General features: G+C 45.7%; 1 protein-coding gene across 7 annotated transcripts in view; it reads right to left on the minus strand.

Moving 5' to 3' along the window:
* Positions 1–530: 530 nt before the first annotated feature.
* Positions 531–20,540, minus strand: part of DDAH1 (dimethylarginine dimethylaminohydrolase 1) — a 168,126-nt gene continuing 148,116 nt past the window's right edge. For 6 of the 7 annotated variants that reach the window (XM_065554157.1, XM_065554156.1, XM_065554153.1 and 3 more), the window contains one exon: positions 12,796–20,191. In XM_065554157.1, the coding sequence (XP_065410229.1) occupies positions 20,075–20,191 (117 nt within the window). In that variant the 3' untranslated portion in view covers positions 12,796–20,074. Of the gene's footprint in view, positions 2,884–12,795; positions 20,192–20,540 lie in introns of those variants that run through there. The other variant, XM_065554154.1, reaches the window with a different exon arrangement.

Raw genomic sequence — 20,540 nt, forward strand, 5'->3', positions numbered from 1 at the left:
AGGGAGGATGATGGAGAAAAAATATGGAAAGAAAATAATACTAAGGAGCTAGTCAGAGGGAAAATATAGACACTGAAGAAAATTGGCTATGGAATGAAAAGTGGAGAATTGAGAAAGAAAATGGGAAAGTGGGTGAGAGATCCAGAGAGTTATAGGAAGTAATTTCATTTTATAGAAAATTTGCTTTATTTGTTTTATTTCTGTAATTTAATGATGGCTTTTATAGGTCTAAAAAAATGTTTCAGATTTGGATGCAATAGGTAACACAGTTTCTTTTGAAATGCGTGCAGGTACGTAATGATGGCTTTTTAGTGAAGGAAGTGGCCAGTAGAGGTCATTACTGTCTCACACTTAGGCTCTTTCTACATACTTATTTTGCATTAGATTCCAGTGTTGCCTCTGCACCACTGGAAATGCTAGCATAGATCAGCTGGCATTTTAACTACTATGTTTCCTAACTTTGCTCAGGTTTCAAAGTAGCATCCGTGTTAGTCTGTATCCGCAAAAAGAACAGGAGTACTTGTGGCACCTTAGAGACTAACAAATTTATTTGAGCATAAGCTTTTGTGGGTTACAGCCCACTTCTTCGGATGCATAGAATGGAACATATGTTGAGGATACATATATATATATACACATACAGAGAGCATGAAAAGGTGGGAGTTGTCTTACCAACTCTGAAAGGCCAATTAAGTAAGAGGAAAAAAACCTTTTGAAGTGATAATCAAGATAACCCAGTACAGACAGTTTGATAAGAAGTATGAGAATACTTACAAGGGGAGATAGATTCAATGTTTGTAATGGCTCAGCCATTCCCAGTCTCTATTTAAGCCTAAATTGATTGTATCTAATTTGCATATCAATTCAAGCTCAGCAGTTTCTTGTTGGAGTCTGTTTTTGAAGCTTTTTTGTTGCAAAATTGCCACCCACAGGTCTGTCATTGAATGACCAGACAGGTTAAAGTGTTCTCCTACTGGTTTTTGAATGTTATGATTCCTGATGTCAGATTTGTGTCCATTAATTCTTTTGTGTAGAGACTGTCCAGTTTGGCCAATGTACATGGCAGATGGGCATTGCTGGCATAGGATGGCATATATCACATTGGTAGATGTGCAGGTGAACGAGCCCCTGATGGTATGGCTGATGTGATTAGGTCCTATGATGATATCACTTGAATAGATATGTGGGCAGAGTTGGCATCGGGCTTTGTTGCAAGGATAGGTTCCTGGGTCAGTGTTTTTGTTCAGTTATGTGTGGTTGCTGGTGAGTATTTGCTTTAGGTTTGGGGGTCGTCTGTAAGCGAGGACAGGTCTGTCTCCCAAGATCTGTGAGAGTGAGAGATCATCTTTCAGGATAGGTTGTAGATCTTTGATGATGCGCTGGAGAGGTTTTAGTTGGGGGCTGAAGGTGACAGCTAATGGTGTTCTGTTATTTTCTTTGTTGGGCCTGTCTAGTAGGAAGTGACTTCTGGGTACTCGTCTGGCTCTGTCAATCTGTTTTTTCACTTCAGCAGGTGGGTATTGTAGTTTTAAGAATGCTTGATAGAGATCTTGTAGGTGCTTGTCTCTGCGGCATTGGAGCAAATGCGGTTGTATCTTAGAGCTTGGCTGTAGACAATGGATCGTGTGGTGTGTCCTGGATGGAAGCTGGAGGCATGTAGGTAAGTATAGCGGTCAGTAGGTTTCCGGTATAGGGTGTATTTATGTGATCATCGCTTATTAGCACAGTAGTGTCCAGGAAATGGACCGCTTGTGTGGATTGATCTAGGCTGAGGTTGATGGTGGGATGGAAATTATTGAAATAATGGTGGAATTCCTCAAGGGCTTCTTTTCCATGGGTCCAGATGATGAAGATGTCATCAATGTAGAGTAAGTAGAGTAGGGGCATTAGAACAACGCTTCCTTAGCTCTCGTCCCCTAAGTCAGCCATGAAAATGTTGGCATACTGTGGGGCCATGTGGGTACCCATAGCAGTGCCGCTGACTTGAAGGTATATATTGTCCCCAAATGTGAAATAGTTGTGGGTGAGGACAAAGTCACAAAGTTCAGCCACCAGGTTAGCTGTGACATTATCAGGGATACTGTTCCTGATAGTCCATCTTTGTGTGGAATATTGGTGTAGAGGGCTTCTACATCCATAGTGGCCAGGATGGTGTTTTCTGGAAGATCACCGATGGATTGTAGTTTCCTCAGGAAGTCAGTGGTGTCTTGAAGATAGCTGGGAGTGCTGGTAGCGTAGGGCCTGAGGAGAGAGTCCACATAGACAGACAATCCTGATGTTAGGGTGCCAATGCCTGAGATGATGGGGCGTCCAGGATTTCCAGGTTTATGGATCTTGGGTAGCAAATAGAATACCCCTGGTCGGGGTTCTAGGCATGTGTCTGTACAGATTTGTTCCTGTGCTTTGTCAGGGAGTTCTTTTTAGCAGATGGTGTAGTTTCTTTAGGTAATCCTCAGTGGGATCAGAGGATAATGGCCTGTAGAATGTGGTGTTAGAGAGCTGTCTAGCAGCCTCTTGGTCATATTCCATCATGTATTCATGATGACGACAGCACCTCCTTTATCAGCCTTTTTGATTATGATGTCAGAGTTGTTTCTGAGGCTCTAGATGGCGTGTTCTGCACGGCTGAGGTTATGGGGCAAGTGATGTTGCTTTTCCACAATTTCAGCCTGTGCACGTTGACGGAAGCACTCTATGTAGAATTCCAGTCTGTTGTTTTGACCGTCCAGAGGAGTCCACGCAGAATCCTTTTTTTGGTAGTGCTGGTAGGAGGGATTCTGTGGGTTAGTATGCTGTTCAGATGTATGTTGGAAATATTCTTTGAGTCGGAGACGTCAAAAGTAGGATTCTAGGTCACCGCAGAACTGTATCATGTTCGTGCGTCTGGAGGGACAAAAGGAGAGGTAACTTTGCTCAGAGAAGGTCTGAATCACACGATGGTTAAAACAGTGGCAATCAGCAGCAGCCTGTCTACATTAGCATCGTTGCTACCACCAGTTGTGCTGCACAAATTGTAGTGCAATGGTAGAAAATGTAAAGAATATCTACTGGAGACAAATTACAGAAGAACAATTTTTATTAATAAAAAGTGTTAAGACAATGACAGTTTTGAAGACTTTTTCATGTCTGGTAGGTAAATAAAGGAAGTCATCTATGAAGAAGAAGCAATAAATAAATAATATTACTTATTATTATCATAATACAGAAAACTACTGGCTTTATATAACATTTTGCAACAGACTATCCTAGAAGCACCTTATTTAATTATGTAATACTTTGCATTATTTTTTCTAGTAACAGACTGTTTCCATTTAACAACTTGTTTCATTTATTTTGTAGCAAAATGTATCAGGCTTAACTGATTTTAGTACCTGAAAACAAATCTCGAGACACCACAGAAATTATAAAAACAAATTTAAAATTGAAAAGATATTTTATTATTTATATAGTACTGTAGGTGTGTGTGGTGCCCAATACATAAGTAGGAAGGCAAAGTTCCTGCCCTGGGGAGCTTAAAAACACAAGGATGAAATTCACCACTCCTACCCAACAGCCCACGTAATGGGGCTTTGAATAGGGAACTCATCAGGAGCCCCTCCATGGCTACTATTTGACACTGCTCTAGTGCCTTCAATCAGAAGACCTCAAAGCTCTCTGCAAACATTAATGATTAAACATCACAGATGTGATGTAGGCAAATGTTATTTAGCACATTTTACAGATTAGGGAGCTGAGGCCAAAATCTTCAAACATAGGTGCCTAAATCCACATTAGGCACCTAAATAAATGGCTTGGTTTTCAGAGCACCTAAGCTCTGCGTGCTTAAGGGAGTTGCCCATGGTCACTCAGTGTCTTGAGTTGGAGTTAGGTCCCCAGAGCTCCTGACTCCCAGTCCTGGGCTTGAATCACAAGCCCATCCTTCCTTTATAATAGATGCATATATTGTGTAGCTTTCCTTGAAAAATTAAACCATGCTGTAGCCTTTGCTGTTATGCACAATTATTTTAATCAAAAAGATTTAAATCCAGGTTGATTGACATCTATTAACAAGTCAGCCTGGGGACAAAGATGCAGTTCTAAACCTGGGATTTCTGGATGAGATTCAGATAGCTGGATTCTGGGGTTATGTAGGCTGGTATGTGATGAAGTGAAATGTATGAACTTCAGTAATGAGAGAAAAGAGAAACACACAAAAGTCTATTATAGTAAATTTTGCCTATAAACAAGAGTGCTGGAATTAATGGTCAAGGCAGCTGGAAGAAAAGAGCGTGCTTCCAATATGGACCGCAAATAACTAAAGTAATTGGGACAAGTTCAGTCCAGAGCAGAGGTTCTCAGCCTTTTTCTTTCTGAGCCCTCCACCCCCCTTGCTCCCCCAACATGCTATAAAAACTCCATGGCCCACCTGTGCCACAATAGCTGGTTTTCTGCATATAAAAGCCAGGGCTGGCGTTAGGGGGTAGCAAGCAGGGCAATTGCCTGGGGCCCCATGCTACAGGGCCCCCCACAAAGCTATATTGTTCAGGCTTCAGCTTCAGCCCCAGGTGGCAGGGCTCAGGGACCTGGGCTTCAGCCCCATGCAGTGGGGCTTCGGCTTTCTGCCCTGGGCCCCAGCGAGTCTAATGTTGGCCCTGCTTGTGAAACCTGCTCGAGGCCCGCTAGGGGGCCCTAGATTCCTGGTTGAGAACCATTGGTCTAGAGCAGGGGTGGGCAAACTACAGCCCGCGGGCCGGATCCGGCCCCTCAGTGCTTTGGATGCAGCCCGCGGGATTGCCCCCCGTGGCTCCGCAGGCCCTGCACCACTCTCAGCAGCGACCAGCCCGACGTCCCTGTGTCCCGTTGCCTCCAGGCACTGCTCCCTGCAGCTCCCATTGGCCGGGAACAGGGAACCACGGCCAATGGGAGCTTTGAGGGAGGTACCTGGAGGTGCAGCAAGGGCAGCGCACGCAGAGCCCTTTGCCCTCCCTCCCCCAGGGGCCTCAGCGCTTCCTGGAGCAGCGCGGGGCCGGGGACAGAGCAGGCGTGCAGGGAGCCTGCCCTGGCCCCGGTGCGCGTCACTGCCACCCTGGAGCCCAAGCCCCCCCTGCATCCTGCCCCCCAACTCCCTGCCCTGAGCCCCCTGCCTGCACTGGGCACTCCTCCTGCACCCCAACTCCCTGCCCTGAGCCCCCTGCCACACCCCTCCTGCACCCCAACCCCCTTCCCTGAGCCGCGTCATACACCCTACACCCCTCCTCTGCCCCAATTGCTTGCCCTGAGCCCCTTCCTGCACACCGCATCCCCTCCCACACTCCCTCCGGCACCCCAACCCCCTGCCCCGGCCCTCCATAGAGTTTCCCCACCCAGATGTGGCCTGCGGCCCAAAAGGTTTGCCCACCCCTGGTCTAGAGAATATTGAGACTGAAGTTATCACAGCCTGTAAGTGAGTTAAATTCACACCCACACCTCCAAAGGTGTAGGGAAGGAAGAATTTCGCCATTTGAGTTATTTTTTTGTGTTTATGTTTGTTCACAAAAACTATATACTATATGTAGTATACATTTCAGAATTGTACTGAACGAGCTGTAAAAACTGCTTGCTAACTAAGGGCTTGCACACTACTCACCGTAACAGTAAGGTCCAGATCCAGAGCCTCAGTAATTAGTCTCTAAGACCCTGATCCTCAAAGGTATTTAGGCTCCTAACTTCCACTGAGATCAGCAAGTTACGAAGGTGTGCCTGTCTGGGGTGGTGATCAGAGACACTGACTGACATTACATTTTTGATAGGTTGTATTTATAGTGGCAAAGGAAAACAGTAAGCTCAAATACCCTGAGTGCAGTATATACCTGCCTAAAAACAGAAATGCTCTTTGGTTACTTGCAGTTCCCTCCTTTTGTTTTAGCTGTGCTTTCAGCATTTTCCTACAGCACGTGGACAATGCTTCCTAGTGTGGCGCTTAAAGGATTACCAGAACACCACCTAACTATCAGTTTAGAAACCAATAGTTAAATCAGCACAACCTCCCAGCGAGGACACAATTATAAAAGCTGGTTAGACCAATAAAACTGTGTCCACGTGTTACCGAAATATCGGGTCCACCTAGCTGAGAGCCAATAACAGCCAGACAGGGATAAGGAAGAGTTGCTTTATTCTGCAGAAGAAAGGAGAGCTTTGCACCTTAGTACAAAAACTCTGTCTTACACACATTTTACAGATCCTTTATACACATTCAGACAAAGGTCCTTGCAGTGTTAACACTTGATTGGTGGTTGTCAGACCCGTGCTTTTGCTATCTGGTCAGTGAAATGTCTGAAAAGTCAGTGTAGACTCTTAGTCTACATTAGTGAGCAAAACAAGATATCAGAATGACCTATGTATAAACAGAATGCTGCTGTTGTTTTCCATGCTCTATCTCTTGATCACACCTTTAGTTTTGAGGACCTCCTTCCAGACCTTAGGTCATGGTTTACGGGGCTCTTTCAAACAATTGTTAAATGGATTCTTTTCTTTCTATGTGTTATTTGGACAATGATACAATGTGCCAAATGCCTGTGTAATGCTATGATCAAAAGCTCTGCTGTCCATAAGAAAACCCAGTATCTGTCCCTCCAGATTGATCGCAAATCGCGTAACGGGCCTGACAATTTTTGGGTTTGTCAGGCCCGAAGGGGGGACTGTGAAAGTTACTAGTGACCCCCCCTTAACAGAGCAGCCTTTATGTCAACCAGTGGCCATTAGGGGGAAGCAGACACTTCAAGTACACAGTAGCCTGAACTTTTCAACTGTCTTCCCTTCAAGGCCTTAAGGTAGCTGGAGCTGGTCCCAAGCCGGTTTTCACTGACCAGATAGCAAAAGCACGGGTCTGACAACTACCAATCAAGTGTTAACACTGCAAGGACCTTTGTCTGAATGTGTATGAAGGATCTGTAAAATGTGTGTAAGACAGAGTTTTTGTACTAAGGTGCAAAGCTCTCCTTTCTTCTGCAGAATAAAGCAACTCTTCCTTTATTTGTTTCATAGGCAGCCCAGGTTTCAGTGGCTTCTACCTTATTAGTTAGAAAATTGCATTAATACAGATGCTTTCTGGCTTGTTTCCAGATCCAAAGCTATCCACAGCTTAAAGATTCTTACTTAAAAAAAAAAGGGACACAGTTAACTTTCCCAGACTTTTGATTGCCTTTTACTTCTAACTCCTGCTTTCAAACACCCAGTGATCTGAAAAAGACAACACAACCTATATTGGTAGGTTTGCATTTCTTTTACCTCTGCTACAATATACACTGCACATGTTCTGGGGAAAATGCACATCCTATCCACAATTCAACTTCCACAACACTAGCCACATCAATCTCCACACAAGGTGCAACTATCTCTTTTTAAACACCGGGTAAAGACCATTTACTTAACATATAATCTAAAGGGCTATCCTCAGAGGGTTTTACCAGAGACCCACCCATCTGCCTGCTGACACTCTAACAGAGAATTACACAGAGAACAGAGGGAATTATGGCCTAATAGGATCCTATTACAGGAATTTCTACTAATACTGACCGCTACAGGGGACGGGACAGAAGGATCCCAATTCGACCTCAGAGCTTCATCGCACGCGATGGCTTCCACTCTGAGGAATTACGAATGAGAGGCTCAGTTCCGTCCACACACCTAACGCCCAAATGTATAAGACAGAAATTCATTAACCGGTTAACCAGACCAGAACCAGATAGTGTCTCCTTATCCTATTAGGACTCACCTTATCGGAGCACGAACCCCAGGGGCTGCGGTGAAGCAGAGAAAAGGGGCGAAACACCCCGTTGGCGCCATTCCCAATTCGCCGCAGCCGTCCGGAGTCCAATGTCCGAGCTAGGAGAGTCCCGGCGGAGTCGCCAGAAACTGTTACCGAAATATCGGGTCCACCTAGCTGAGAGCCAATAACAGCCAGACAGGGATAAGGAAGAGTTGCTTTATTCTGCAGAAGAAAGGAGAGCTTTGCACCTTAGTTCAAAAACTCTGTCTTACACACATTTTACAGATCCTTTATACACATTCAGACAAAGGTCCTTGCAGTGTTAACACTTGATTGGTGGTTGTCAGACCCGTGCTTTTGCTATCTGGTCAGTGAAAACCGGCTTGGGACCAGCTCCAACTACCTTAAGGCCTTGAAGGGAAGACAGTTGAAAAGTTCAGGCTACTGTGTACTTGAAGTGTCTGCTTCCCCCTAATGGCCACTGGTTGACATAAAGGCTGCTCTGTTAAGGGGGGGTCACTAGTAACTTTCACACATGTATGGGGTTGTACTGATTTAACTATATCAATATAAAAAAATCACATCCCTAACGAAAAGAGGAAGTTACTCACCTCATGCAGTAACAATGGTTCTTCGAGATGTGTCCCCCCTATGCGTGCTCCACTGTAGGCGTAACTGCATCCCTGCGCCGCTGATCTAGGGTGACCAGACGTCCCGATTTTATCGGGACTGTCCTGATATTTACTTGTTTGTCCCGTGTTTCCCCCCTCCCCCCCCATGTCCTGATATTTCATGTCTCTCATCTGGTCACCCTACTCTGATCAGAGATTTTAGATAGTGTCCCTTTGATCCACACATCACTCTTCCTCCCTCATGCTCTGCCTCGAGACTAACTACTGCTGCATGCACGAACCACCTTCAATTTCTTCTCCATCACAGAGCCCTTATTGAGAACTCTGAAGTAGAGGGGAGGCGGGTGGGTCATGGAGCACCCATAGGGGGACACAACTCAAAGAACCATTGTTACTGCACAAGGTGAGTAGCTTCCTCTTCTTTGAGTAGTGTCCCTATGGGTGCTCCACTGTAGGGGCCTCCTGAACAGTATCCCCAATGGAGGCTTGGGGCTTTGGAGTTGAGTCTGTTATGGATGACACTACCATAGACCCAAAGATGGCATTGGAAGCCGAGTCTCTAATAATCGCATAGTGTTCTGTGAAAGTATGAGTAGACACCCAAGTCACTGCCCTGCAGACTTCTGGGATGGGAAAGTTTTTAGGGAAGGTGACAGAGGTGAAAACTGATCTCGTGGAATGTGTATGGATTCCAGATGGAGGTAGCAGATTACGAACATAATAGCAACAGTTAATACAGTTCGAGACCCATTTGGAAAGTCTCTGAGCTGATATCGCTGTGCCTTTTGACCTGTCCGCAACTGAGAGGAAAAGCTTAGGAGATTTCCTAAAGCCCTTTGTCCTGTCCAAATAATAAAAAAACAAAACAAAACAAAGCTCTCCTAACATCAAGCGTAGGTAGTATAGCCTCCCTGATAATTCTGGGTATTGATTTGCAAACTCAGTTGCGTGAATATGTCCATACTCCTTTGGGTAGCCTGTAAGGTGTAGAAGGAGCAGGCTCTGGTGAGACAGTCATCCAAGTATGGGTAAATCATGATCCCCAAAGTACATAGTGGAGCCACTACTACAGAGAAGACCTTGGCGAATACTCTGGTGTGAATGAGAGGCTGATCTGTACTGTAGTGGTAATAGTCCTGTACCCAAGGTAAACCTGAGGAATCATCTGTGGGATGGCTGCAGGGCCGGCTCTAACTTTTTTGCTGCCCCAAGCAGAAAAAAAAAAAAAAAAAAAAAAGCGCCCCCCCCCGCCGAGAGCTGCGCCGCGCCGCCCGAGCCCGCCCCCCCCCACCGAGTGCTGCCGGAACACCCCCCCCGAGCGCCGCGCCCCGTGCCGAGCGCCGAGCCACACGCCGCCGGAGCCCACCCCCCCCGCCGAAACACACCCCCCCGAGCGCCGTGCCCCCCGCCGAGTGCCGCCGGGACCCCCCCCCCGAGCCGCGAGCCACCGGAGCCCGCCCCCGACCCCCCACCGAGCGCTGCCGGGACCCCCCCCAGCGCCACGCCCGCGCTGCCCCCCCGCCGAGCGCCGCGCCGCCGGAGCGCCCCCCCCCCACGGAATGCTATGCCGTGCTCCCCCCGCTGCCCCTTACCAGGTGCCACCCCAAGCATGTGCTTGGGTGCCTGGAGCTGGCCCTGGATGGCTGGATTGATATATGGAAGTAGGCATCCTGGAGGTCAAGAACCAAGCTCCCCCGTTTAGAGATAGAATAATCACTGCTAGTGACACCATCTTGATTTTTTGTGCCTTCACGTATCTGTTTAATGCTCTTACATCTAGCATGGGTCCAACCTCCTTTTTTTGGGTGGGGGGGGGAGGGAGGAAATCAGGAAATATAAGGAATAAAAGCCTTTGCCTCTGAAGAGCACATCAGTTGCAACCTACAGCCCTTCCACATCCCTTTGGAGGTCGCCTTGCTCTTTTCCTCCATATTTGGGAAGACTTAACTTCTGACAGATGGGTCTTGAAGATCATTTCCAATGGGTACTCTACCCACTTCACTTTCCTCCCCGCCCTCCCTGTCCCTCTTCAGGGACTCTTCTCACAAAGAGACTGTGAAGACAGGAAATAGATCACCTGCAGTGCCTTGGGGCCATAGAACCCTAACAATCCCACCCCACTCCTCCAAAAACCTTCTCCCACACACACCCAATACTTCTCCAGGTTCACTCCCAGGCTCCTTCCCTCTCCCTCAGCTCCTCTGTTACCCCTGACTCCCCCAAGTCTTTGCACTGCTTCTGACAGGTGCAGGAAATACAGTTCTGTATTGTAATTTAAATGAATTAGACAAAGTTCTGTATTCATATGCCTAGTAAGGAATCTATTTGTCCAAAAAAAAAAAATTTTTTTTTTTGGTGTCCATTGTTACATACTCGATGACAGATATTTTGATATAAATTACCAAAATAATTGAAATTGGCATGATTATATTGTTATTTTGACAAAATATGCAGAATTTTCAAATATTTTTTTGGCACAGAATCCCCCCAGGAGTAACGAGGAGGAGCTTCAACTTTAACTCCCGGTTCTTTCGGGAGTTAGCCGTCAATTGCTGGCAGAAGGTGCACTGGTGTGGGATGTGAACCTCTGCAAGGCTCACAATGTAGCAGCAGTGTCCGTCCATAACTGGTATTGCCTCTCTGCAGGAGAGGCACTGTTGGAACCCGGGGGAGCTAGGCATGGCCCTTACTGGGAGCAATCTCTGGAAAGGGGGAAAAACAGGGGTAAGGAAGTTTTTACCCCTTTAAAAAAAAGAATGGAAACCCTATAAAGCTAAAAAAAAAAAAAAAAAGAACAGAAACTCTAATAGGAGCTAAGAAAACTGAACTGTATCAATCTGAGGAAAAGAGAAAAGCGGACTGCTATTCACTCCATTTCAGGCGAGGGGCAGTTGAAAAGGAACTGAGGGTGGTTTGCCCATGCAGTGCTGGTTAGCCTCAAGGCAGAGCACAAGGGAGGGAGAGTGCATGTGTTGGCTGAACAGACACTGATATATAAAACCTGCAATCAGAGATGCAGACACATCTACAGCGGGGCACCCATAGTGAAACTACTCAAAGAATAATTAAATCAGTACAAAAAAACCCCAATGTTTAGACTAGGACTAATTAACCTTCCAGGACCAACTAACCTTCCCTTCAGAGCCAGAGTAGTCCCTCCCCCGCACCAACCTCTCTCCCTGTGAGGAGTGGAATCCTAGACTATGATATGCTAAAAGCTGTTCTATTACTAGCCAAGCCATGCAACCTGGAAGTGATATGGCTGTTTTGCTACAATACTGTTCGCAGCAGCAATAGTTTGAGCTCTTGACAATTAAAACTAGTCTAGATTTTCGTGCAAGGCTCATTGCCGCTAGATGGCACTGCACTTCTGTGCACATATTTGCATATATTCAGTTAAATCACAAGTAACTGTTTGAACTGTCGCTTGGCATGGATAAAATATATTTCAGTCATCCTGAGGCTATCAGTGCAGAGTGGTACAGCAGGGACCAGGGCACCAGAGATCAGGTACATACAACAAGACCAGACATTAACATTCAGCTTAGGAATAAAACTTTCAGTCTCTCCAAGAAAAGGACCCAGCCACAAAATACATCCTCCAGAAACCAATGCCCAGGCAACAGAGAAGTGTCATCATTAGCAGTGTAATCTGCTATCTTGACCTAAAGAGTAGGAAAGAGAAGAGAGAAGGCTAATCTGAAGGAATGCACACAGTGGTCACTCTTAAAACTTTCTAGTTTTGCCTTAGATAAACTTTACCTCTGTTTTACCAGTATTCCCTATACTTAATATAGTATAGGGACCATCTAGGGCAGGGATCGGCAACCTTTCAGAAGTGGTGTGCTGAGTCTTCATTTATTCACTGTAATTTAAGGTTTTGCGGGCCAGTAATACATTTTAACATTTTTAGAAGGTCTCTTTCTATAAGTCTATAATATATAACTAAACTATTGTTGTATGTAAAGTAAATAAGGTTTTTAAAATGTTTAAAAAGCGTCATTTAAAATTAAATTAAAATGCAGAGCCCCCTGGACCGGTGGCGAGGACCCGGGCAGTGTGAGTGTCACTGAAAATCAGCTCGCGTGCTGCCTTTGGCACATGTGCCATAGGTTGCCTACCCCTGATCTAGGGAATCCTGTAATTACTGATTACTTAGTTATCCAAAACAATCAAAAGGTTTAAGGGCAATCACTGTATCTGGAATATTAAGACAATATCACTTTTATACACACATTTTTGAAATGTTAACCTTAAACCATGATTTCTTCTTAAATGTTTTAGTACAGACATGTCTACTATTGGTTTTATTTCTAAACCTGTAGTAACCTTTAAGATTTGAAATCAAGCAGCATTTGAAATCAAAAGGTAGCATGAGAGAAATATAGACTAAATCGCAAAAAAAATGCTGTCAGTCTCAAAATAAGACAACCACAATTCATAGTACAACTGACACTTTATTCCATAGTGATGGGGGTACATAGTATAGAAACTGCAAGACACAAAAATCAAAGTAAATCTTTTCCAGTGTAACAGTCTATGAAATGCAATGATATTTTTGGCACAAAAGGTGGGCAACAATATACTGTAATAAGGTTCTCAAGGGTAACAGAATTGAACACTGGTGATTTTGTCATCCTGTTTGTGTTCTGCAGAACAATACAACATAGAACAGTGACTAACATGATTCACATGCAACTCTATGGAAGTTACAAATTTTAGTGGCTGTAAAATGTATTAGTTCAAGTGAGGTCTATAATATTTTGTTCACAGTCACTATATAAAGAGTATAATTCTTTTCAAAGGCTCTTACTTATTCATCTTCATAATTATCCATCAAATCAGACAATCTGAACCAATAAATAAGTTTCTCCAAATGTTTCCATATGAATTTAGATGGTTACCACCAAGGTAATTCTGCCTTGACTGCAATTAAATACTTACGTGACTGAATAATGCCACATTTTTCCACATTTCACTCAAAAACTGCAGTTAATCAGAGGGGAAAACGATGTCACTGTTCTACATTCCACTGAACTTTTATTTTTAAAATTGAACATAGTATTCCATATGAGCTATGAACCATTCTCATGGGAATCACTGATACACTTGTCTTAAAACTCCTCAAAATACTTTCATGTAGTGCTATATGTGCAAGACTTAAAGAAGTATATATTTGGGTAGGAAACACAAATGTGAGGATGGAGAAGCTGCGGTTTATCATCATATGGTACAGGATGTATGCACATTCTTATCAACAGAGATGAGTACTTGCTGACACTTTATTCACATTCTGTTCAAAAGGGAAACTTACACATCACACGATCTTCCTAAACTTATGATGATGGAAAACAATATATGGGAAAGAGTAAAAGGTCTGTTACACACACTGTAGCGCCTTCATTTGTACTAAGCTAAATTATTTGATTTAAAATTTTGATTAGTGATTCAAATCTCAGTGCCACCTATTTACCACTAGACCTTCTGCACTGGAATGACATGGTATGTAGTCTTATTTTTGGCATGAAAGGGTTAATATGGTGCAGCCAGTTAGCACATTGTGTTGCCTCTCCAATTTTGGTTTGAGATTTTCCTTTATTAGTTATGGCAGGCCTGCACAACTCGTAAAGCAGCGAGGGCCATATTACTCCAAAGAAAACAGCTGAGGGCTGAAAACCCCCGAGCGCCGCCAACCCCCCCCCAGCGCCACCCAGCCCCCCCCGAAACACAACACCCCCCCAGCGCCGCCCGCCCCATGGAAACAACCCCCCCACGCCACCTGCCCCGCGGAAACAAACCCTCCTTCCCCAGCGCCGCCCCACCGAAACAGCAGTATTGAACCTCGGTAATATGTTATAGCGGCCCCTAAGGTAGTATAATTAAGGTAAAAGAAAAATGTCTTTTTGCTAGAAGTAGAATAAGATCTTCCCCCCACTTTGTAATCAATTGCCCTGTTGAATGAATGAGGTGTGAATGAGAAAGGCTTGGAAGGCAGGCACCTCCAGACAGCTGCAACGCTTGGAGAGGGCAGGGCTGGCTCTAGGATTTTTGCCACCCCAAGCAAAAAAAATGTTGGCCGCCTCCCCTTTCTTTTTCGTGCCCCTCTGCCCCCGGCCCCACCCCAACTCCACCCCTTCCCCAAATCCCCAGCACCGCCTCCTCCCCCGGCGTGCAGCATTTCTCCCCTACCATAGCTTCCTGCGGGCCCCCCGTGACCTCCCACCCTAGCCAGGGCTGGCTCCAGGCTCTCCCCCCGCTTCCTCCTCCTCCCCCCGCTAGCTGGGGCACATCTGCAGGGCAGGGAGTCCCCCTGGCTCCAGCTGTGCCACAGTTTTTTTTTGTTTTTTTTTTGCTTGAAACAGCCAGAAACGGTCCCGGCCCTAGCTCACCTCCACTCCGCCTGTTTCCCTGGGTGTGCCGTCTCTCCCCTTCCTCTCAGGCGAGGAAGGGCGGAGCAGTGGCGCGTTCAGGGGAGCAGGCGGAGCAGAGGTGAGCTAGGGTGTGGGGGGCACAGGAAGTAATGGGGGGGTAGAGGAACCGCTCCCCGCTCCAGCTCACCTCCGCTCCACCACCACTGCCTCCCCCGAGCGCCCACTGCTCGGCTTCTCCTCCCTCCCAGCCTTGCTGCGCTAAACAGCTGTTTCATGTGCGGCAAGCCTGGGAGAGAGGGGGGAGAAGCAGAGCGGCGGCGGCGCACTCAGGGGAGCAGGCGGAGGCGAGCTGGGGCAGCGAGGGCACTTTTTCCCCATGCCCCGGAGTCGGCATCTATGATGGCCGGTGCCAGAATGCCACCCCTAGAAATGTGCCACCCCAAGCACCTGCTTGTTTTGCTGGTGCCTGAAGACAGCCCTGGGAGAGGGGATGGGAGCCAGACCAGATCAGTAGAACAGGTCAGCCACCGACTCACCACTCGCCTCCTCAGCCCCCCTCTCCCAGCTCGCCTACTCACCCCCTGCCACTGCCTACTTGCTCGCCTCCTCAGCTCCTCACCCCTCTGGCTCGCCGGCTCACTTGCCCCCCGCCACTGCCCGCCCACTCGCCTCCTCAGCCTTCCACCCACCCAGCTCGCCTACTCATTCCCCGCCACTGCCCACCCACTTGCCTCCTCAGCCCCCCTCCCTCACCCACCGCTTGCCTACTCACCCCCCTGCGGGCCGTACAGTGAGCCCATCTACTCAATCCCCGCGGGCCGCACAGTGAGCCCACGTGGGCCGCATGTTGTGCAGGCCTGAGTTATGGACAATGATCTACATCAGGCATCTGAAAAATGTTGCAGTGATAAGAATGTTTGATGTGCAGGATGCTCATTAGCCATATACATGTTGCATCAAAAAACAGCCATTGTTTTGGTTTTGCTTGAGCCAGGGTTAAAGTAAAGGCAAAAGCTAAGAGCAGAGGGAAAGGTTCTCCTGCTGTCCCTGGCCCAGGTCCCCCAACCCTCCATCTCCCTAGCTGCCCTGACTTGCCAGACAGGGGAATCAGGAGTGGGGGCAGCATGAAGAATAATGCCTGACTAGGAAGTTTCTGGGGCTCCCACCCTTCTCAGCTGTTGGTCTTCCAGCTACAGGAGAATAAGAGGCACCTCGCCATGAATCCCTAACTACCTCTTCTACAGGACAATCTGTCCATTCACTAACTCTCCCTCCCTTCAAAGGGGGAAGTAGAGGAAGGAAACTACTTGCCACCTCTTCCATTCTCCTCAGGGGGAGAAAGAATACAAGAAACCACCGGCCTCCACCACTACTGACTCCTTCCTCTCCTCTGGTGTAAGACAAGAGAAAAGGAGTCACTCCAACACCCCTCCCGAGATACAGCTCCTGCTGCAGGCTCCCCCTTCCCTCTGCAGGGAAAAGACAGGCTTTGTCAGATTCTAGGGGAACAAAGTGGGTCTATCAGTTCCTTCTCTCCTGGCATCTATGCGAGAGGGCATGGGAGAGTTACATTAGGAAAGGTCCGGGTGGAATGAGGGCATTTGCAAATGAATGGAGGGGAAGAAAGAAGGAGAGTGTAAAGGGATGAGGAGAAAAATGGAGGGACTACAGGAGAAGGGGGACAGAAGGAGAGATTTAGATGGATGAAGCAGGAATGTATCAATCAGAAAAAACTGAAAACCTCAGACAAAGGAATAGAGAAACAGGCAGGCAAAGAAAGAGATGACTAGGAAGTTGATAAAGTGTTCAGACTATTTGTCAGCCTTCCGGACAATTCCCACCGCTGCTTGTGTTTGGGAATTTCTCCATTCTTAGTTTACAAATGATTTAAAAAGCGTCATGTAAATACTACTATCTATAATTCACTTTACTGTCGTAAAATATGTATGAGTCAGTGGGCAAGCATGTTGTGGAATTTGCCACAACAAATATATTTGTTTTAACTGATAACCACAATAGATATTCATGCAATTAAAAAAAAAAATCAGATGGCCATTATTCCAACGAGATCCCCAAGGACAGATCAAATACATATGCCGCCAGCCTTCTGGGAAACAAGTTTCCCTTACTCATGAACATACTCCAGGAATAATGTCCTTCAGCTAATTCTACCACCATTCCTTTGTTTTGAGGTTTGCTAGTAAATTGTCGACATAATTACAGAAGACAAGAACTATACTGATTAGTGGGAAAAATAACTTCACTCCAAAAGAGGAAAGAACATAATAGGTAGAGGCTGAAATGAAAATACATATAAAAGATAAAAATATATTTCTAAATATCTTTTGTAATATAACATTTCTACAAGTAACTCAAAACATTAATTTCTGTGGTCCACCTGATCACAAAAATATAGGTTTTTTAGAAGATGATTGATATATGGCATACGTACAAGCCTCTTCCATTCCACCCAATTTGAAAGAAAGGTAACCAAACTGGGAGTCTGAACCCCTGGGCACACCTAGATTGAATTATAGGAAAGGAGATTGTCCATCAGTCAAGCATATCAGAGACACATACCTCTTTAATGTTCCTGTATAGAGAGGCTTTCCCAAGCTGCCACCTGCAATCTGAAATGGATTCTAATCAAGACTACTCCTGGGGGAATTCTGCACCACTGCGCAATGCAGAATTTTGCGGAAATTCGTGTGCATGCAGAACTTCCTTTCCCCCACAGAAATGGGCTGCAGTGCTGCTGGCCACCGCTGACAGCTGCAGTTCCCAGCACACCCTGAGGGAAGAAGAGGACGGTGCACAGGAAACTCTCTGCAAGCCTGGGACCGAGCATCAGGATGTGTGGGCCATGGCTGGGCTCTGGGGAGGGAAGGGTGCTAGTATCTGGGCTAAGGGGAACCCACGTCTGGGCTTGGGGAGGGAGGGGGTTCAGGTGTATTGGCTGGGGGGGCCCTGCAGCTGGGCTCTGGGGTGCAAAGGTGGCAGAGAAACAGGAACTGGGTTGTCATAGGGGTTTCTTTAATGCACCACTCCTGGGGGAATTTTTGTGTGTGTCTGTATTATTATAGACATACTTGCTGACAGGTATTTTGAAATAAATTACCAAAATAACTGAAACTGGTCACATAAACACCACTCTATACCGGAAACCTACTGACCGCTATACTTACCTACATGCCTCCGGCTTCCATCCAGGACATGCCACACGATCCATTGTCTACAGCCAAGCTCTAAGATACAACCGCATTTGCTCCAATCCCTCAGACAGAGACAAGCACCTACAAGATCTCTATCAAGCATTCTTAAAACTACAATACCCACCCACTGAAGTGAAAAAACAGATTGACAGAGCCAGAAGAGTACTCAGAAGTCACCTACTACAGGACAGGCCCAACAAAGAAAATAACAGAATGCCACTAGCCGTCACCTTCAGCCCCCAACTAAAACCTCTCCAGCACATCATCAGAGATCTACAACCTATCCTGAAAGATGATCCCTCACTCTCACAGATCTTGGGAGACAGACCAGTCCTCGCTTACAGACAGCCCCCAACCTGAGGCTAATATTCACCAGCAACCACACACCATGCAACATAAACACTAACCCAGGAACCTATCCTTGCAACAAAGCCCGATGCCAACTCTTTTCACATATCTATTCACGTGACACCACCATAGGACCTAATCACATCAGCCACGCCATCAGGGGCTCATTCACCAGCACATCTACCAACATGATATATGCCATCATGTGCCAGCAATGCCCCTTTGCTATATACATTGGCCAAACCAGACAGTCTGTATGCAAAAGCAAAAATGGACACAAATCTGACATCAGGAATCATAACATTCAAAAACCAGTGGGAGAACACTTCAACCTCTCTAACCACTCAGTGACAGACTTGAAGGTGGCAATTTTGCAACAAAAAAAAATTCAAACACAGACTCTAAAGAGAGACTGCTGAACTTGAATTAATATGCAAATTAGATACAATTAACCAGGGCCGCCCCAAGCAGCCAAAACCAAAAAAAAAAAAAAAAAAAGCAGCGATCGCGATCTAAAAAAAGCCGCGATCGCGATCTGCGGCGGCAATTTGGCGGGAGGTCCTTCACTCCCAGGCGGAGTGACGGACCCTCCACCGAATTGCCGCCGAATACCTGGAACTGCCGCCCCTGTCCGGAACGGCCGCCCCAAGCACCTGCTTGAGAAGCTGGTGCCTGGAGCCGGCCCTGCAATTAACTTAGGTTTGAACAGAGACTGGGAATGGTTGGGTCATTACACTAATTGAATCTATTTCCCCACGTTAAGTATCCTCACACCTTCTATGGGTCATCTTGATTATCACTTCAAAAGTTTGTTTTTTTTTCCTCCTGCTGATGATAGCTCATCTCAATTGATTGGCCTCTTACAGTTGGTATGGCTACTTCCACCTTTTCATGTTCTCTGTATGTATAAATATCTTCTTGCTGTATGTTCCAGTCTATGCATCTGATGAAGTGGGCTGTAGCCCATGAAAGCTTATGCTCAAATCAATTTGTTAGTCTCTAAGGTGCCACAAGTACTCCTGTTCTTTTTGCAGATACAGACTAACACGGCTGCTACTCTGAAACCTGAAACTGGTGTGATTATGTAGTGTTATTTTGACAAATAAAATATGCAGAATTTTAAAATATTGCGCACAAAATTTAATTTTTTGGCACAGAATTTTTCATTTTTTTGGCGCAGAATGCCCCAGGAGTATATGATTCTACACAGAAGTGGCCATGCGATACTGGCCAGAATAAGGAGTATAATCAATTTCACACTGTTTCAATCATCATAAGGAAAGCCTACTTACTACACAAGCCCAAATTCATGGTTCTATTGAATGTCCTTCATTAGCTACCAATATCTTGAATTCCTGATAATAAAGAGAGGAAGATAGGGGAAAGACTTAAGAAAAAAAGGGTGATGAAGCAGAAAGGAAAGGGAGAGAAAAGGTAAAACACATGGGAAAGGTGTCAAGACAATGGAGATGCTTAGCAAATGGTTAGGAACTAATATCCCCCATGTAGTTTTCACACTGAGTATGTAAATCACTAAAGCTAGGGGTTAGCTATCATAGTTGTCTTTTGCTTGCTCATTGCACTATATTCATCCCAGCAAAAGCACACATACACCTTAAATACCATCTACCGGGACATACAAATACACAAAGCAAAACATTTGTAAACAAGGGTTAGTAGCACAGTGGTACAGTAGATTGTCAATAAAAACAATAAAAGTGTGGATATAGATTGGTCTACCTTGCATGTACTTTATTGCCAGTTACAAGGGAGGGATTCTATATCTCATAATTCTGAAGTTTTATTAATAAGGACAGAACAACAGGTGAGTAACCCATCTACTTTCTCCAGTTCTGTGCTGGCTATAGGGATCAGCATGTGGTCCTTCAGTTTTTCAAAAACCTGGTTAGGAAATAGAAGGAAAAAGTCATTACACTTGAGCATCTCTCCCTTCCATTTCCTCCAACTATTTATTGAATCAATACAATGGAAACAAATTTACAGATTTGAAGTTGTGTTGCCAAATCCCATCTCCACCCCAGTTTTGACGCTCAAGACTTTAAAGGCATCATAACTGTGATGATTCTGCTTCCCTTGGGGGAGAATAAAAGATTGTGGAAGGGCCACAAGAGGAAAGGGGAAAATTCCTCAGCCCTCTCCCCACTTCCAGTGTGCTGCTAGGAATTAGGCGAGTTAAAAAGAGTAACTCTACTCATTGTGTAGCTCATTCTCTTTGGTTCACTGTGAATAA

Source organism: Chrysemys picta, chromosome 8, assembly GCF_011386835.1.
Source record: "Chrysemys picta bellii isolate R12L10 chromosome 8, ASM1138683v2, whole genome shotgun sequence".
Taxonomy (NCBI): Eukaryota; Metazoa; Chordata; order Testudines; family Emydidae; genus Chrysemys; species Chrysemys picta.